Consider the following 16,855-nt stretch of genomic DNA (forward strand, 5'->3'; position numbering starts at 1 on the left):
GCCGTCAGACATGCCCATACATTTGGTTATTATCTTGTATCTACTAATGTCATAAATTAAGAACACTAAAACATACTACAATATAGCTAGTTTATCTCTTATTACACACTTTATGTTGCAAGTGATACGAGCAGACAAAAGGATACTTCAGTGGTTTTTTTTTATTCAGCGCCTTCAGCCAAGGACGCAGATCCTCAACTTTGGTTGGAGGTCAGTGCAAAGTAAATGTCGGCTCACAACACTCGGACCTCTTCTTTCCATGGTCAAAACAATGATAATACAGGGTCTGATTCCGTTTTCTTCAGCTGTTATGGCAGCCACGAACTGCACGGTTGACGCTGGGCATCTCTATTAGCCTTAAATTAGTACCAGAGCCCGTATAAGACATTCTCTTTTAGTACCGTTATAAAGCGGAAAGGATCTAAACCAGAAATGAAAATACGCGGATGGCCGCACCCATCGTGACTTCCGGAATAAGGTGAATATGCCTCAAGAAACTGATTGAGGAGGCTCTGCACATTTGCATTGTGTGAGTTTTTGTAAACACGTTAATTAATTCAACAAAATTCACTGATCTACACTGAAATTAAATGTAAAAAATTGTTAATGTATATTTTTATTTTTTTTACCAGGCCCCCTAATTTTAAGATGTATTTTACATTTTAACTACACCCCTGGTGCGGAGTCTGCTGGCCTATTTACGCAATCTGGTTTCGCGGAGTTCCCTTGTCTTTAACGAGTTTGTCAAAAAGCGATGCACTTTGCAGGACTACTGGTATTTAATTTTCACGAACCACTCATCGGAGCTGGCTATACAGCGTTTTAACTCCACATTGTGTCTTGAGATCAGTGGCTCAAGCGCTTAGTGGAGCTCAGCTTAATGCTGTGATAGTTATTTCTCACAAGATCCATAACTTTGCAAAAAGGGATCCAGTGCGAAACATGGTGGCAAATGGTGGGGTTGCAAAAACGCTTTGAGTTGAATTATTTTTTTTGTTTGCTATTTCGAGTTTGCTTCAAGCAACCTCAACCTCACCGTCACCCCATGAAGGCCTATTTGTACGGTGGCCCACGGGTGCACAACACAACATTAGCGAAGCAAACAAAAGTTGAAAACACACTTGCAGAACTTGCAGAGACTGGCGCATTAAAGCAAACTTACATTGACAACTATTTGTGCAGTTCAGATTTTCTCAGCTTCCTTCAAATTTGTATCATTAGCTCGAATTTATTCTGATTGAAATCTAGGTCCAATATAGGATATTGTATCAATATATAGGGATCTTCATGTAAAACCTTCAACACTTCCGTCAGTGGTCTCTCTCCAGACGTTCCTAGATAAATTTAAAAAAAGAGGGAGAACTGAGCAACGAGATTGTGTTCACACTGGTTGAACTTGATGGTGTCTGTAAGAGCAAAGGAATCTCATCCACTCACTATGCACTCTGTCCCCCAGGGAGAAGGCCTCGCGGTGGGTGGCCGTGGAGCAGTGTCCCTTTGTGCTGGGCCTGAGCAGCGAGAATGGAGAGCTTCTGCTGGACGAGTGGATCCAAGTCACTGAGGGCAACAAGACCAGAGAGAGGCACATCTTCTTATTCTGCGATGTGATTTTCATCACCAAGCTCAAGTAAGAGCTGTGCACATATTATAACACATGCACACACACACACACATACAGATGATAACACACACACACACAGATGATAACACGCACACACACAGATGGTAATATATGCACACACACAGAAACAAATAGTGTATGAGTTTATCTAGCCTATAAACAAACCTATAAACCTAAAACAAACTGTTCATCATGTCTATGTATTGTTTCACTCACAGTCCATTCCAAGAGCAAGGTTCTGTCCTTTATGATAGCAGTATAGCAGGATAGGACGATAGTACACACTAGTTAGTAATTAAGTTGTCATGTGCAAATTCTATGTTGGATGGAACAGTGTTTGGAGACAGTCATCCCTGTCTGATCAGACTTGGAGTCTGGACTGCTCAGTTTTGACACTTGCTCACACATAAACACACACTTGCTGTGCACACACATAAGACTGTACTTGACTGAAAATATCAGTGTGGCTAATTACAGGAGGGCATTTATGAGAGTAAGGGGAATTCCTGGGTGGATGGGTTCAACCGACTTCTCTTTGTAAATAAAGTCGACACACAGGCGGAAACCTGGGTGCTTTCCTCTTTGGATTTGCCAAAACTGACCACTTTCGCTTTGTCACTGGCTTTGTTTTTCTCAGGAAGTTGTGAAGGATTTGAAACCTTTACAGATAGCTGTCAGCTGATTTAGATAACACAGGACGAATGTACTGTACAGGTTAAAAAGCTACAGTGTATGATGTAGTGTAGTCACTTGTGTTTTTCATAAACAATGGAAACTTTAACTAGCCTTGAGTGGGAGTTCAATCGCAAAAGACTAAGTGTTTTCTTCTTTCTTATTTCCCCTTACAGCTGCCCACAATTCCAGTTGAGAGTTTGAGGGGGTAGAGTAAATGTAAATCATTTGAAGGTTATAAATATATATAAGTTTATAACCACTCTCAGCAGTCTTAGTCTACCCTCCTCCCCTTTCACCCCCCCCTTCATCCTCCCCCATTCATCACCCCTCCCCTAAAATTCACCCCTACGTCATCACCCCTCCTAAAATGACATTCAATCGTTTTTCCTACTTTCAACGATTCCAGGAAAGTCAGTTGTAAACTATTTTTTTGGTGAAGAGGTGTGGGAGATGAGGAGATGGAGCTGCTAAAAGCTGAGCCATTACATGGCTGACCTCATTGCTTACCTTTCTTAAAATGTCATCACAATGTCAAGCAATGGATGACATAGAGAGTAGGGTCAGGACTCAGAGACAGGTATCCTGTAGATAGCTGATAACTGGATATGTGATCTGTGTTCATTAAACGTCATAACTTTCAGACATCATATACACCACATTTTAATGCATGCACATTTGTTATATAATTGTTAATATTTGTAGGTTGAGACCTAACTTCTGGCCTGTACTGTACGTGTGGGGTGGTTGCAATCTACGCATTTGTGACGGGGTGAAAGTCTATCATACAGTATGAAATTAAAAGGGGTTAATAGGAAACTAGTCATGGAACACAACACTGTACCTCATGTCAAAAGACAGCACTGACATGAGCACTGCCTTAAAGCAGTCAATCACTGAATCCATTCAATGCAATAAAATAATATGCTAATATTTATCTGTCTGCCTGCCTGTCTGGCTGTCTGTCTGTCTATTTATAGGCCCCACTCTAGCTACCGTGTGAAGCATAGGGTGAGTCTTGAGGATGTGTGGCTTTATGGATTTGAGGACGAGCGAGAGGAGGAAGATGGAGAAGGAGAGATACACCTCAAGACTTCCCTGGTCTTGGCATGGCCTATATCTTTCTGTGTCCTATCCTTTCGGTGAATAACAGCCAACACATACACGCATACAAACAACATTCTTTTTATCATGTTAGAAAATAATAAATTTGATGAAAATCCAGAGCCCTATGGTTGCTCCACTACAGTTATTTTCTTGTGGGTAAAACACTGATTACATTTACATTAAGTCATTTAGCAGACGCTCTTATCCAGAGCGACTTACAGTAAGTAGAGGGACATTCCCCCAGAGACAAGTAGGGTGAAGTGCCTTGCCCAAGGACACAACATCATTTGACACAGCGGGGAATCGATCCGGTAACCTTCTGAGTACTAGCCCGACTCCCTCACCGCTCAGCCATCTGACTCCCCATATGATTACTCGTATGAGAGTCAGATGGCTGAGCGGTGAGGGAGTCGGGCTAGTAATCAGAAGGTTGCCAGATCGATTCCCCCCGTGCCAAATGACTTTGTGTCCTTGGGCAAGGCACTTCACCCTACTTGCCTCGGGGGGAATGTCCCTGTACTTACTGTAAGTCGCTCTGGATAAGAGCGTCTGCTAAATGACTAAATGTAATGTATCTCATAATGAAGAACGTTCACCAAATTGCTATCCTTGTAGATTAATTAACAAAACACAAAACCCAGCTCGATCGAAAAATTCCTACTTTTGTGAGAATGTGAGTTCTTGGATGAAATGGGGAAGTGAGAGACAGTTAAGCCTTCAACATCACAAGATTATGGCTGGAGAAACAGGAAGTGGAAAACTGACCATTACACTCATCTTGCAACAAGAGTTTTACTGCAGTGTACTTTATCAGGAAGCCAAGCCTATGTAAGGGTTTTCACATCGGAAAAACAAGTATTCATTTTGGTCTTAAGGTAGAAGGATAAGCTAGACCGTTTTCTAATATGAACAAAATATGCTCAAATTATGATTATTTGACACCATGGATTAAATGAATATAAAAAAGGAACATTTAGATTTAATAAGGATAGTTAAAAACAATTAACATCAACACAGTGTTGGTATAGCTCAATGATAGAACATTTGACTGCTTATGATCAGCAAATCCCAGGTTCAAACCAACCCCCTGTACTGTCTGTTGCTATGTTAAATGAATCCATTATATGTTCTCATAAAGAAAGAGAGAGGAAGAAAAACATGATAGAAAATAAATACATTCTATCGTTTAGAATTTAACTCAGTGTATAATTTTACATCAGTGACTTACAACAAATACTGAAAATGGGTCATTGAGTCATGTCACTCCCACGGTGTTGTCAAGCTGTGCTGTCAAAACAGAACCCTCCAGTCTGGGGCACATCAGCCCTCACAGTGGTATCTGGTTGATCAAAACTCTCTCTCTCGGTCTCTCTCTGTCTCTTTATGTCTCACACACACACACAATTCAATTTTTTTAATTAATGGACCTGCACAAACACGGGGACGCACAACCACACACAGTTTACCCTTTAATCTGGGTTAGAGTACAGCACAGGCACTCATCACTGTCTTTCCACTCCTCCACCGACCACAGTAGCTCCAGTTTGAAAGGAAGTGGAAGGTGTATGCTTGGTGGCCACCATGACGCTGCTTCCTGTCCCCGTGACTGAGTTCTGAGTTTCCAGCCGAGCTGTTAAAAGGGAGGGCGTGTAGAGTCTCTTCAGTCTTTGAATTGACAAGGTAGTTGGTACGTCTTGCTGTGGATTAGTAACTTGCGCCATGCTGTTATTTTGCCTATAGCTCGCTTGAGGTGAAAGAACGCTGGATTGATACTCTTCACAGGTAAGCCCGATCACTCATTGATAATACAATATTACAGTACAAATGCTGATGGTTACTTAATCTTTATGATTTTATATAACACACTGTATATCTGTCACGATATTTTCTAAAATTAATACATTATGTCTGTAACAGTGGTATTGTTTTTGTGTCTTAATGTGACCTTTACTAACTGTGAATTTACCTTTTCCCACTCATACTGCTGTACAATTAAAAGATGTTTAAGCAACACTTACATTAATATGACATTAACATCATGTAACTACATAGAAATACCTAGAGTGAAAACTGTGGATACCTCAGAATTGTTATGTCATTAAATGGTATTCTTAGCGGTATAGGTTATTTCTAAAGTGTAAGAAGGCACAGTATGGGGGAGAGTGTAAGGGGTAAGTGGATATTGTACAGGGGCAGTTGATGGTCTTGTTACCAAAACAAGAACAATGTTAACATTTGCTTAACCCTGGAAAGCCCAACCTCCCCCATACCAAGTTTCTCTTGTGTTATAACTTGTACCACTAAACTGTAATGAAGTGTAACTACATAGCAGATCCATATGTAACTACAATGTTGATCCTATAGCAGTAACGTGGCCAGAATAGTATTTTTGGGGGGTCCCATTTAAAAATGAGGGGGCCACAATTGTAAGCAATCAGAAATTGAGGAGGACGAACATGTAAATGAGGGTCCTAGGCCCTCCCAGACCTCCTCGTGGCTACCCTGTCCTATAGGTATTGGCAAATGGTCACATGGTAGTTAATGTAATCTGAATTTAAAGTGTTTGGAAAATTTGAAAATGTTTATCATTTTTGTTAAATCTGCACAAAATGTAAGGATTTATTAACTTCTGAGTTATGTGTTATCTAGCTGTAATATAATAGTACTTGTTTTTGAGAAAGAGCCAGCCTCTTGCCATTCCTCCGTTCTATAGTCCATCTCAACTATGGACAACTGAACGGAAGTCACTGACAAAAAATGTCTCCTCATTCCAGGAGGACAAAGGAAGGTAAAGAAAGAGCAGGCTATACTTCTCAACCCCCAGGTGTCCTGATGAAGGTGTTGAGTAGCAGTGTCGCAGTAAGTCTCCCATTCATTCTGCCATGTGCAGCAGCAGACATGGTGCTTCTCAAGGCACTGACCTAGAGACGTAGGACAAGGCTGTGAAAGTCACTCATCTCTCTCTCTTTTTCTCTCTCTCGTTTCAGGCTAAAACTCTAACAGGAGGAGGCATGGAACCTTTAATCAACTTTCCACTTGATGTGAGTGTTAACTTCTACTGTGCTTCCCTTTTTCTTTTTGTCAGCAGTTTAGTCATGAATGCATCTGTTTAACTAAAGCACCTGTGTCTCCCACACTGGGGAAAAGGTATGTCTGTTTTATGGAAGAAGTGCTGGTATGTGACCAATTTTGCAGCCTGTTGAACAGAGAAGCAGAGAAGCACTGATCCATATCTGATTTAGGGAGGAAGCCTATCTGTGTTGTTGTGGGTGTGATGGTTTGAAGCAGGTGTTCTTTGGGGGGGTGGGGGCTGTTGTGTGTGGTGTTTGATCCACTCTGCTACCCTCACATGGAGGTAGGCGGGTGGCCTGGGGGTGTGTGAGTGTGTGGAGTTACACCTCCACACCCTACCCATTCCTTTTGTATGTTCCTCTTGCATGCTCATGACAACATTTAATTGTTGAATTTGGCATTTCCAGGGCGAAGCAAAGATCTCCTCAAAGCAGTGTAACCAGGACGACCGAGGGACACAGCCGATTGGTGAGTTTGAAAGTCAACGACTCTCGACCACAAGGTCGGTCGAGGGCTCAGTAAGTGTTCCAACGTGCGGTAGTGACACATAAAGGAAAGAGGAAACAGTCTGCAGCCCCAGAAAAGAGAGAGAAAAATTGTAGAACGTTGTGTTTTAGCAAATATCTTATTCTCTCCATTTCAATGATGGTATTGTTTCATGTGTTGCTTTCATCTGACACTGAGGCTCATCACTGATTCCTCTCATGGCAGAAAACGCCAGCAGGTGGAGTATTCTGAGGAAGCTGAGGGGCTCCAAGCTCACCAGCATGTCCTTCCATTCTGAGATGGACAACCACCTGTTTGGACGACCGCTCTCCAAGACTTGCCCCAAAGACGGAACTCTCCCCAAACCCATCACAGTACGCACCCCCTCCTATCTAACCACTAGTACAGCCTGATGCTGATACACACGTACTGGCAGCCAGCCAACACATCCAGTCTGACCCCCTCTGGTTCCTCTCTTCAGGAGATGTTGGTGCTTCTGTGGAAGAAGGGCCCCACCACTGAGGGAGTGTTCAGGAAGACGGGGAACAGCAAGAACCTGAAGATCTACCGGGAGCAGCTCAATTGCGGTGAGGATGTGGACATGGAGAACTTGCCCGTGGTCATCCTAGTGGGACTCCTTAAGGTAAACATATCCATCGTTTATGTAGTCCTTTCCTCCATCTCAGCTAACTAAAACACTACTCTTGCAATGCATTGAATTGCTCGTTTTTTAATCGGTTTTCCTGAACTCCCAAACCAAGCTAATTTCCCAGTTTATGATATGGGAGCCATTCTCTCTGATGTTATGGCCTCCACTCTAAAATCTACATTGTGAAACTACTTTATCGTACTTTAATCTATCACTCTCCCTGTGGATTCAGGAACTGCATTTTCATGTGCCTTCACCTCCTTACATCTCCACTTGTTCATTCCAGAGTTTTCTGAAAGATCTTCCGGGTAACCTTCTGGTGTCTGAGCTGTACGAGGTCTGGATGAAGGCCTTGGAGACTGAGGACATCCAGCAGAGATCCACTGAACTCAGGAGGTAAGCTAACAACCGCTAATAAAATAATAATGCTACTCTAAGAGCACTATTAATTACTTTCATACCGTGTTTGAGTGACCCTGTGAACTATGGATGAGTAAGAAATAACTTCACACACAAGGGGGTTGTAGACAAACAGGTGTAGGAGTTAAAAAAACTGGTGTGGTATATAATTAGTTTAGGGGCTTTTGGATGGAGTTTTACAGAGAACAAAAACAGGAAGAAATGCCACTGCCCTAAATTATGCATTTCAGACAGGACACTTCTCTTTTTGCCACCTTCCTTCTGAAAAAGAGAAGCTGCAATGTGGTGTGGAAGAAAAGGGCGGGAAACCGATCAATCATTTTCTTCCTGTTCTTTCTTGATGTCCTTCCCCTCCCCCCTCCCCAGGGTGGCAGACAAGCTACCTGGGCCCAATGTCCTCTTGCTGCAGTGTTTACTCTGCGTGCTTCACCACATCAGTGAGAACTCAGAGGCCAACAAGATGGATGCCTACAACTTGGCTGTGTGCATCGCGCCCACTCTGCTGCACAAGGACAGCACACTAGACGAGCAGAAGGAGCAGGTGGATAAGGTAAGAATCCAGTTCTGACTGAGCTAGCACACTGGCTCTGTGAAGCTGCCTGTGCGGTCGGAGCAGTGAAAGCCACAAGTAGTTACCCAAGATCTGTAGACTTCACTCTGCAATGGGGACTGTCATGGCATGAATATATAAAACCGTGACACTTTCACACTTAGCACTTCCGTTTCCAGAACCTTTTCACTCTCTTTGAAATTAACTTTGTGTTTAAACTCATGTTCCTCATTATGCAGGTGACCAAGCTGAGCCAGTTCCTCATCAAACACTGCTATGAAGTATTTGGAGAAAACATTCAGAGTCTGCTGGGAGATCCAGATGAGGAAAACTCAGGTAAAGAAACAAGCCAAATCATTTTTACAATTGTGTGTTCACTGAAATGAACTTATCTTGGTCCCTCACATCGGAAAAGACGACTAAGTATACGACTGACCCCATCAAACTGACCGAGTCCTTTTCGCTCTCCCTTTCTCTGTCTTCAGATTCCGTGTTTTCCCAGCAGCATGACTCGGCCTATGACAGCACCGACCCAGACGGAGGGGACAGCATGGGCTCCACTCAGGGGGAGGGCGGTGGCTCGTCCCCCTCGCTCCTCTTCTCCGGTAGAGCAGAACACACAGCTGTCCCTTCCTACTCCTCGGATACTATTTTCCACACCTTCACCAAGCTCCCCTTCAGCCGTCGCTGCTCAGAGCCAACCATCTTCCCCTCGGCTGAGGTGAGGTGCGTGCAGGGCCTAGCCCGCAGCCATGATGACTTTTCTGTGGAGAGGACAGCTTTCGAAGACCAGCCCTTGAAGAAGCAGATCTCCAACGACTCCTTCCTGCGGTCTGGGCGGGGTGGGGCACCAGGTATTCAGAAACTTGGTGGTGGCTCGTCCACGGAAATTCCACCCTTTGACATCCGTAACCCTGGTAACGCCACCTTGTGTTCCTCGTCCTGCTCCCTGGAGAGCGCTGCGTCCAACCAGTCAGAGGGCTCAGTTTTTACCAGCTCTCCAAGGACCTCGCCGGCGTATCCTCACAGGGCCCAGTCAACGCGTCATACCTCTCCCAGATCCAGCTGCCAAACACTAGAGGCCCCTGGGGTGACCACTGAGGTCAAGCGACACTCCCAGTCTGTGAGGGCCAACGATAAAGTCCCAATGAGGACCAAGAGCCTGGGGCCTTTCTCTCGCTCCAGGGGAAGCCTGAAAGACCCCCTGAAAGACAAGCCTTTTCCCTGTGAGACCCTCCAGGAAGATTCCCAGAGTGAGGCTGAGCCTGGAGAGCTGTCTCCCCGGCCACGCCCGCTGTCAGCCATCGAGGTCTTCCAGCGGGCGGATAGCAGGCTCCCCAGCCGGCCTCCGTCCTATGAGCAGGCTGTGCAGAGTGCAGCTCAGCCCACTCCTCCGCATTACCGCTCCATGACAGTGCAGGATGCCTCCAGAGAGCTCAGAAGGTCCCGCCCAGCCTCTATGAATGAGAACTTCTTGTCAACCTGTCCCGTCAACCAGTACACAGACTGTTTCTACCAGGACCCTGAGGTTAACGCCACTAGACCTGAGCAGAGTGTCACGTTCCGTCAGAGGGCCATGTCTGAGTCTGTGTCCCATGCTCATCATGACACGTTGACCAGGCGCTGCAGCCAGCCTTTTTATGAAGAGTATGCTTGCGCCAAGGAGACCTACGTTTAAATACAATACCATGTGTCACTATTTCCCTTGAATGTACACACATTATGTGCAACTATTAGGGTTGGACTTTTTCGTAGTACTGTTCAGAGGACAGATCCAAGATGTAAAAACAAAAAGCTATTTAAAAAGGATATAGAAAATCCTCTAGTTTTTCCACTGAAGAAGCTATGTAAATAAACATGATTTGCCAATAGAGGAGACCCACATGCTTATAGTATCAGTTTTTGTCGATTATTTTCCTTTTGTTGATTTGTACAGCTATTATGGACCTTATTGAAGTAGATTTCTAAGTGTTGTACTTAAGTGTTGTGTCTTATATGTCTGAACGACATCTTTACTTCCACTACATTAAAGCACATTTATTATAAACTATCCTTGGCTCCTTTCCAGTTTGTTTGTAATTGAAGAGCTTGTGATTTTAATGCAATATCTTATAAAATAAGATAATCCTTTATTTGTCCCGCAGTGGGGAAATTGCAGAAAAAAACAATAACAATGAAGGAAGTTCCCAAACTGTACAATGGAATCGTATACGTCACGTGGGCACATATCATATTGGACCACATCATTAGTTAATGCATTAATTTGAAATCGACAGGGTTGGTCATGCAAGATGGGTGAATATGTGCTACCTACAAAACGCCTCCCCTTTGCAGGCCTCTTCCGTAACAGAAGCTGAACCCCTAATTGAGAGAACAGTATGTTCTGGCCTCTGCGCAAAGAGAAGGAAACCAGCCTTTACCACGAGGACGGTTTTTCTTCGAATCACGATGAGACAATGCCACTGCTACTCTGTTCCTCTTGCAAACTTTGTGACATTATGGCTTCCTTCCTCCTCTCTGAGCTGGCCTGCACTTTGACTACATTTGATCCTACCAGCAGAACAGATACATGAAGTCAACACATCTATAAAGACCCTCTGTCTGCCTTCAGTGTTTCAGACAATCACCCTTTTGAACATTGATTATGAAATGCTTTAATGGACTGTTATCAGGTGGTCACTGAAGACCACTCAGTTTCCATAACTGAGGTGCAATAGAAAGCTGGCCTAGAGGAGAATCTTAATATTAAAACCACTGATGCTCTATATAGATATGTGCTATATCTAAAAACCAAGAACTGAAATGTTGAAATTACTTAAACTAATTATTTGAAACTAAACTTAGTTTAATAAAGTTAATGATAGGCTTTTCATTATTAGTTACATAACATTCACATAAATTGTACTTTATGAATGGGTTTTGTTTCTTTAAAAAAAATCCACTTATTTGAGTAACAGCTAATTACATTGAGATACGGGGTATGCATCACTTCTTGAATGTACAAATGTACAGGGTAACTCATGTTGTGCTTTAAATCTCCAAACAAAGCATTTAAACTCAATACAAGCATGTGTTTGTTTGGACACAGACTGTAACTTGAGTGACAGATGAACAATAGAGATATTAAAAGTGTAAGAATATGTGTAACAAGGATAACAGTCAGTATTAACATACTGTGTGGATCACATTAAAAGGAGTAGATGAAGGGCATAAATTACATAAGAAGCTTTGAATCCAACTGAGGGACAAAATGAACGGGTGGATGAGTGCCCTGCTTATTACATAAGATAATGGAGAAAGGTTGAGAGTAATGAGCAATGACAAACCTTAGAATCAGCCAGAATAGTTTACCCTTCATCACAGATGACAGGAGATTAACAATGATCATCCTGAAATCAAAGTGTATGAGATGTCAACAAACTATTTACAATACTGTGACCTCTGCCTTTAGTGAATGGTGGTCCATCACTTTTGTTCAGATTAGAAAAATGAGAGATGGCATGTAAATAGAAATTAATTGAAGCAAGGCATGTATCCAGTCTATATTAGGATATAGCCCATCCACAGCCTTATCTTGAACACCAATAAAGAAAAAATGATACAGTGCAACAAAAATAGAACTAAAACGTTAATTATGTAAAGCTTGAAAGAAAAACATGCCAGTGGCTGATGAACAAAATCTGAAATTTGAAGAAAAGGCTGAAACTATAATAACAGTGATTTGCTAATTGTGTACAGGTAAGGAATGTGTGTGGAATAGAAACGGAAGGCAAAACATTTAGACAATAATTTACTTTAACCAATGAAGTTTGACTTTTGTGACACCAGGAGTTACTTCCTCTGAGATGCTTTTCAGTTCAAACAGAACTGACTTTTGACGAAAGAACATGCCGTTTGTGGTTCACATGCAACTCATCTGCCAAAATTGTGTTTATGTTTTTGATTTGTGCCCATATTTTCTTTGCAACACCTTGTTTTGCACATGTCTTGTATAACTTTTCATTAACTTATACTGATACTGTCTGTGGTTTCATGCATTTCAAGCATCAACCATGTTGTTTTCTTGCTTCACTCTGTGACCACAACTACTAGATTAGAACAAACACAAGAAACTGTGCCAGTTCTCTACTGAAACAGCTTCAGACCAAGTAGGGACTACAGTCATTGTATAAGCATACAGATATAATGTAAAGCATTATAAGAGAGCTTAGAGGAACCAACAACATAAAAAAAGGAAAAGTTCCCTATATTTAACATATTCTTAAATATTAAATATATTTTAAATCTTGCTGGCATTGCTTATGAAGCAACATTATTTTAATTTGGGCATAATAATAATAATAATAATAAACAATGTAACATGATTTCTGTCTTCCAGTTTTTATTTATAGTTTTTTTTTTATAACAAGTACGAGTCAACAACATGGATAACATAATAATACAATTTTTTTAAGCTTTTCGAAAAAGTATTCATTTCTCTACTCTTTTTTGGGGGATTGGTTTTGTAAGCAGGGGGATCTCAAGTTGGTGATGGCGTGATGATATTTTGACCATGGAAACCAATGTTGTTCAACAGAGCAGCATGTCAGAGCGGGGTCACGGTGCGTGTCCACTGCAGCAACGCCAGTGACGCGACAACAAGCTTTCCATTCATTTTCAATGGAGCCAGACAAATCACTTGCGTGGTGGATTTTGGGAAGCGATGCAACGCGATCCAAGCAATTCGAGTTGAGATTTTCTCAACTTTGCGCAAATGAGGAGCGATTTTTGCTCGCGATGGCCAATCGGAGTGTTTTCTTGTTTCTCGTAATGTAGCAACCATGGTGAACATTTCTAGCTTTCAGTTTCAAGATGAAGGAGAATGGAATCACTTGTGTGGCTGCATATCCAGTCCAGTATGATATGTCTCTGTAGTTGTACAGAGACATTAAAGGGGTCATTGATTGCAGAACCGAATTTGAACCTTGTCACAGTTGAATAACGACAGTTCAGTGTGTAAAATGGACATACAGTGCACCCCAAAGTCCCTTGAAACTTCTTTCCTATGCAAATGTCACAATAAAAAAATGTAGCTGTAAAACGGTAGGTTTTGAAAAAACACTGCTCAGTGTACTTCCACAGAATTACAAAGAAGAACGTTTTTCAAGGATATTGAAAATGGACTACAGTCGTAAATGCAGTGTTCCATCCTATACAGGGAATGCTGACACTCGACGGGCTGTGATGTTTGGCTGTTTATCAATCCAAAACGCTGAGAATGCAAGTACATTATTTTGAAGAACGTTCTGGCAAGCCTCCTTGCGAGAATGGTCTTGCAAGGACGCAAGGACGGAGAATGAATTGAGATGGATAGGGTTTTCCTGGACTCGCAGCATTATGATAACATTGACTAACTTCAAAAACTAGATAACAAAGCAAAACAATGGTCCGTCTACCTGTAATTTTACGTTTTCTGTAGCCCTTGCTAACTTACAGTACCTGTTAACTAGTGTCTGCACTGCACTGAGATGCTGTGTTCTTTGGATCGGAACCGTACTTTGGCAATAAAAGATGACGTCAAACGAGTTCGCAAGAACACAAGAACTAAAAAAAACGTGGATTGATAAACAGCCTTTGTCTATGAGAAGATCCCTGTGTAGTTCGACCCTCAATTACAACCAAACACTCTACGCTGGGATGTTTGTCTATGAGAAGATCCCTGTGCAGTTCGACCCTCAGTTACACATTTGCTCGAACGATTTCACCAAGGACAGTTTGAAAACCTGGGACAATGTAAAGCAGGATTTGCTATGAAGCTGTTGCTGAAAATAAGTGCTGTTCCAACCTTATGTTTATCAGCCGCAAGCTGTAGTATGATGTTGTCGCTAACAGTTATTAGCAGTGCTAACGTATCCTGCCTGTATCTAGCATCGGTAGAATGTGTGATGATTTAGTTTACTGGCAATGGGGCTAAAGTTATTTCATGTTCCTGACTGTTTCATTAAAATAAATAACCCGTGTTGTAATGTAAATCTACAATTCAAGATGCATGTTTGTCCAGATCTATTTTTCAATATGATAGCTAGAGCTAACTGAAGCTGAGTTGAATCACAATAGTTTGTTTGCTAAGCTGTAGTGCTAACGTTACCCACTTAAGTCGTTCCTGTTTGCTTCGACAACAGAAGTGGAAACAACTAACGTAATAATTTCAAATGACATCTAGTCAATCTGTTGAAAACAGTGTTGTGTAGACACAATAGATTTATTTGTAAGTTTTTGTTTCAAGTCTCCACCTTCATGTTTCAGTGAGTGTTGGCCATGTTGCGTCTTTGCTCCGCAGCTTCACTATTGTAGACCAACCAATCAGTGCGCAGCTCATCTATATATTTATGAGCATACCATAAAAGGAGAAAACCTAGCGTTTTTTCCTGGGACAAATTCACTGGAAGCATCAGGGGGCATTGAACAGCACCCGGGCCATTTTCAGCCCAACCAATGTTACATACTCTATTCGGAGACCTTAAGGAACAGTGTAAAATACCCCCAAAACCCAGTCAATCACCCCTTTAATAAAAAGAATGAGACCTGGCGCAGGGTTGCCGACGTTGTCGGTGCTCCTGGTGGGTTTTTGTACTTTTAAATTCAGTCTCGTCACATACGTAACTTCGTTCTGAGGTAACTAGTTCTAGCCTAGCTAGCCTGTCTGGGACTCCCTCGTTGTATTGACAGATTAGCAGAGACTTCGAGTAATATATGAAACGTTTTTACACATGTCATAGTGTATGTCTATTAAACAGTTTTGAGTTGTATTTTGATTGATATTGCGAGTACATGAACCCAAGTCTGCGCACTTTGCCATGACGTTATACAAACTATGTGACTACAGTGAGTTAAGAGAACTACAGCTCTGCATTAATCTGTCTGACACGCCCCTGAGCGGGGGGGGGGGGGGGGGGGGGGGGGGTCAGACAGATCAATGCAGAGCTGTAGTAGTTCGTATAACATCATGGCAAAGTGTGCAGACTTGGGTTTACATACTCGCAATATCGATCAAAATTCAACTTGTAGCCTATACAAAATACAAACATGTTTAATAGACATACACGTTGACATGTGTAAAAATGTTGACATGTGTCAAAACGTTTTATTATATTACTCGAAGTCTCTGCTAATCTATCGATACGACTAGGGAGTTCCAGCCGGGGTAGCTAGCAAGTTACCACAGAATGAAGTTACGTAATATGACGAGCAGTGTTGGGGGTAACGCGTTACAAAGTACAAAGTAACGTATAATCAGATTACATTTGTTTGTAACGCAGTAATGTAACGCATTACTGTTGATAACTTCAGTTATCGCATTACAGTTACTAATTTAAAAAAAAAATGCGTTACTTGCATTACTACGACCTGCATATTGGGAGGAGAAAAAAATATATATCAAACTTCCCTTTATAGTACGTACGTTGCGTAACACTCGTCATTTGACTTAGACCCAGAGTTCAAGAGGCGAATCAAAAATGGCTTAGGACATCGTAGGACGTCGCGATAGGACAAAAACGTAACTGTACATGTACATTGTTCCCAGGCCAAAAACACCTCTCCATCGCCGTGAACACAACAAGACTAGTAGTTAAAGATCCCCGGACCCTGAGGGACACGACGCCGATGAAAGGTTGCCGTTGCCATTGTTGCCGACACAAGCCAAGCAGCCACGACTTCACTTTCAAAAGCAGGTTACCAAAGCAGAGAAAAACAGGCTTGTAGCAGCATACATAGTAGAGGAAATGTTGCCATTTAAAGTTTTTAGCATTATTTTATTTTGAGACATTTTGCTTACTGCTAGTACTGTAGCCTTGTTATGCTTGACAACTTTTAGGTTGATGTTCACAACTTTTTTTGTCAGTTTTGTGGTATTAAAAGCATAAAAGAGACAGCTCGTGTATGTCCTCATTATAATAAGAATTTGAGTTGATTTGGGCATATATGTGGTACATGTATTGTTATTTGGCAAGTGCATCTGATGTGATGTTAAGGAGTAATCCAAAAGTAATGTAATTAGTAGTGTAACTAGTTACTTTCAGCAGTGAGTAATCTAGTAAAGTAAAGCATTACTTTAAAAAAAAAAGTAACTAGTGATGGTGATGAGAGACTGAATTTAAAAGAACAAAAAAACACCAGGAGCACCGGCCAGGCCTCATTATTTTTAGTAATGTATTTGTACAAATACAAAGATGTATTGTACAGGACTGGATATGCAGCCACACAGGCGATTAGTTTCTCCTCCATCTTGAAACTGAAA

The 16,855-nt window shown here is 41.9% G+C and overlaps 1 protein-coding gene across 2 annotated transcripts; it reads left to right on the plus strand.

Moving 5' to 3' along the window:
* Positions 1-431: 431 nt before the first annotated feature.
* Positions 432-10,627, plus strand: tagapb (T cell activation RhoGTPase activating protein b). Of its 2 annotated transcripts, XM_047015456.1 has the most exons (13): positions 432-478; positions 1,457-1,627; positions 3,274-3,435; positions 5,141-5,182; positions 6,175-6,259; positions 6,388-6,441; positions 6,880-6,940; positions 7,184-7,332; positions 7,440-7,601; positions 7,894-8,003; positions 8,394-8,577; positions 8,817-8,913; positions 9,063-10,627. In XM_047015456.1, exons 1-13 carry the CDS (start codon positions 447-449, stop codon positions 10,253-10,255), a joined length of 2,502 nt encoding a protein of 833 aa, XP_046871412.1. In that variant the 5' UTR covers positions 432-446; the 3' UTR covers positions 10,256-10,627. The 2 variants fall into 2 exon arrangements, with proteins under 2 accessions (XP_046871412.1, XP_046871413.1); XM_047015457.1 differs by lacking the exon at positions 3,274-3,435.
* Positions 10,628-16,855: the final 6,228 nt, after the last annotated feature.

Source organism: Hypomesus transpacificus, unplaced genomic scaffold (assembly GCF_021917145.1).
Source record: "Hypomesus transpacificus isolate Combined female unplaced genomic scaffold, fHypTra1 scaffold_30, whole genome shotgun sequence".
In the NCBI taxonomy this organism is placed as follows: Eukaryota; Metazoa; Chordata; class Actinopteri; order Osmeriformes; family Osmeridae; genus Hypomesus; species Hypomesus transpacificus.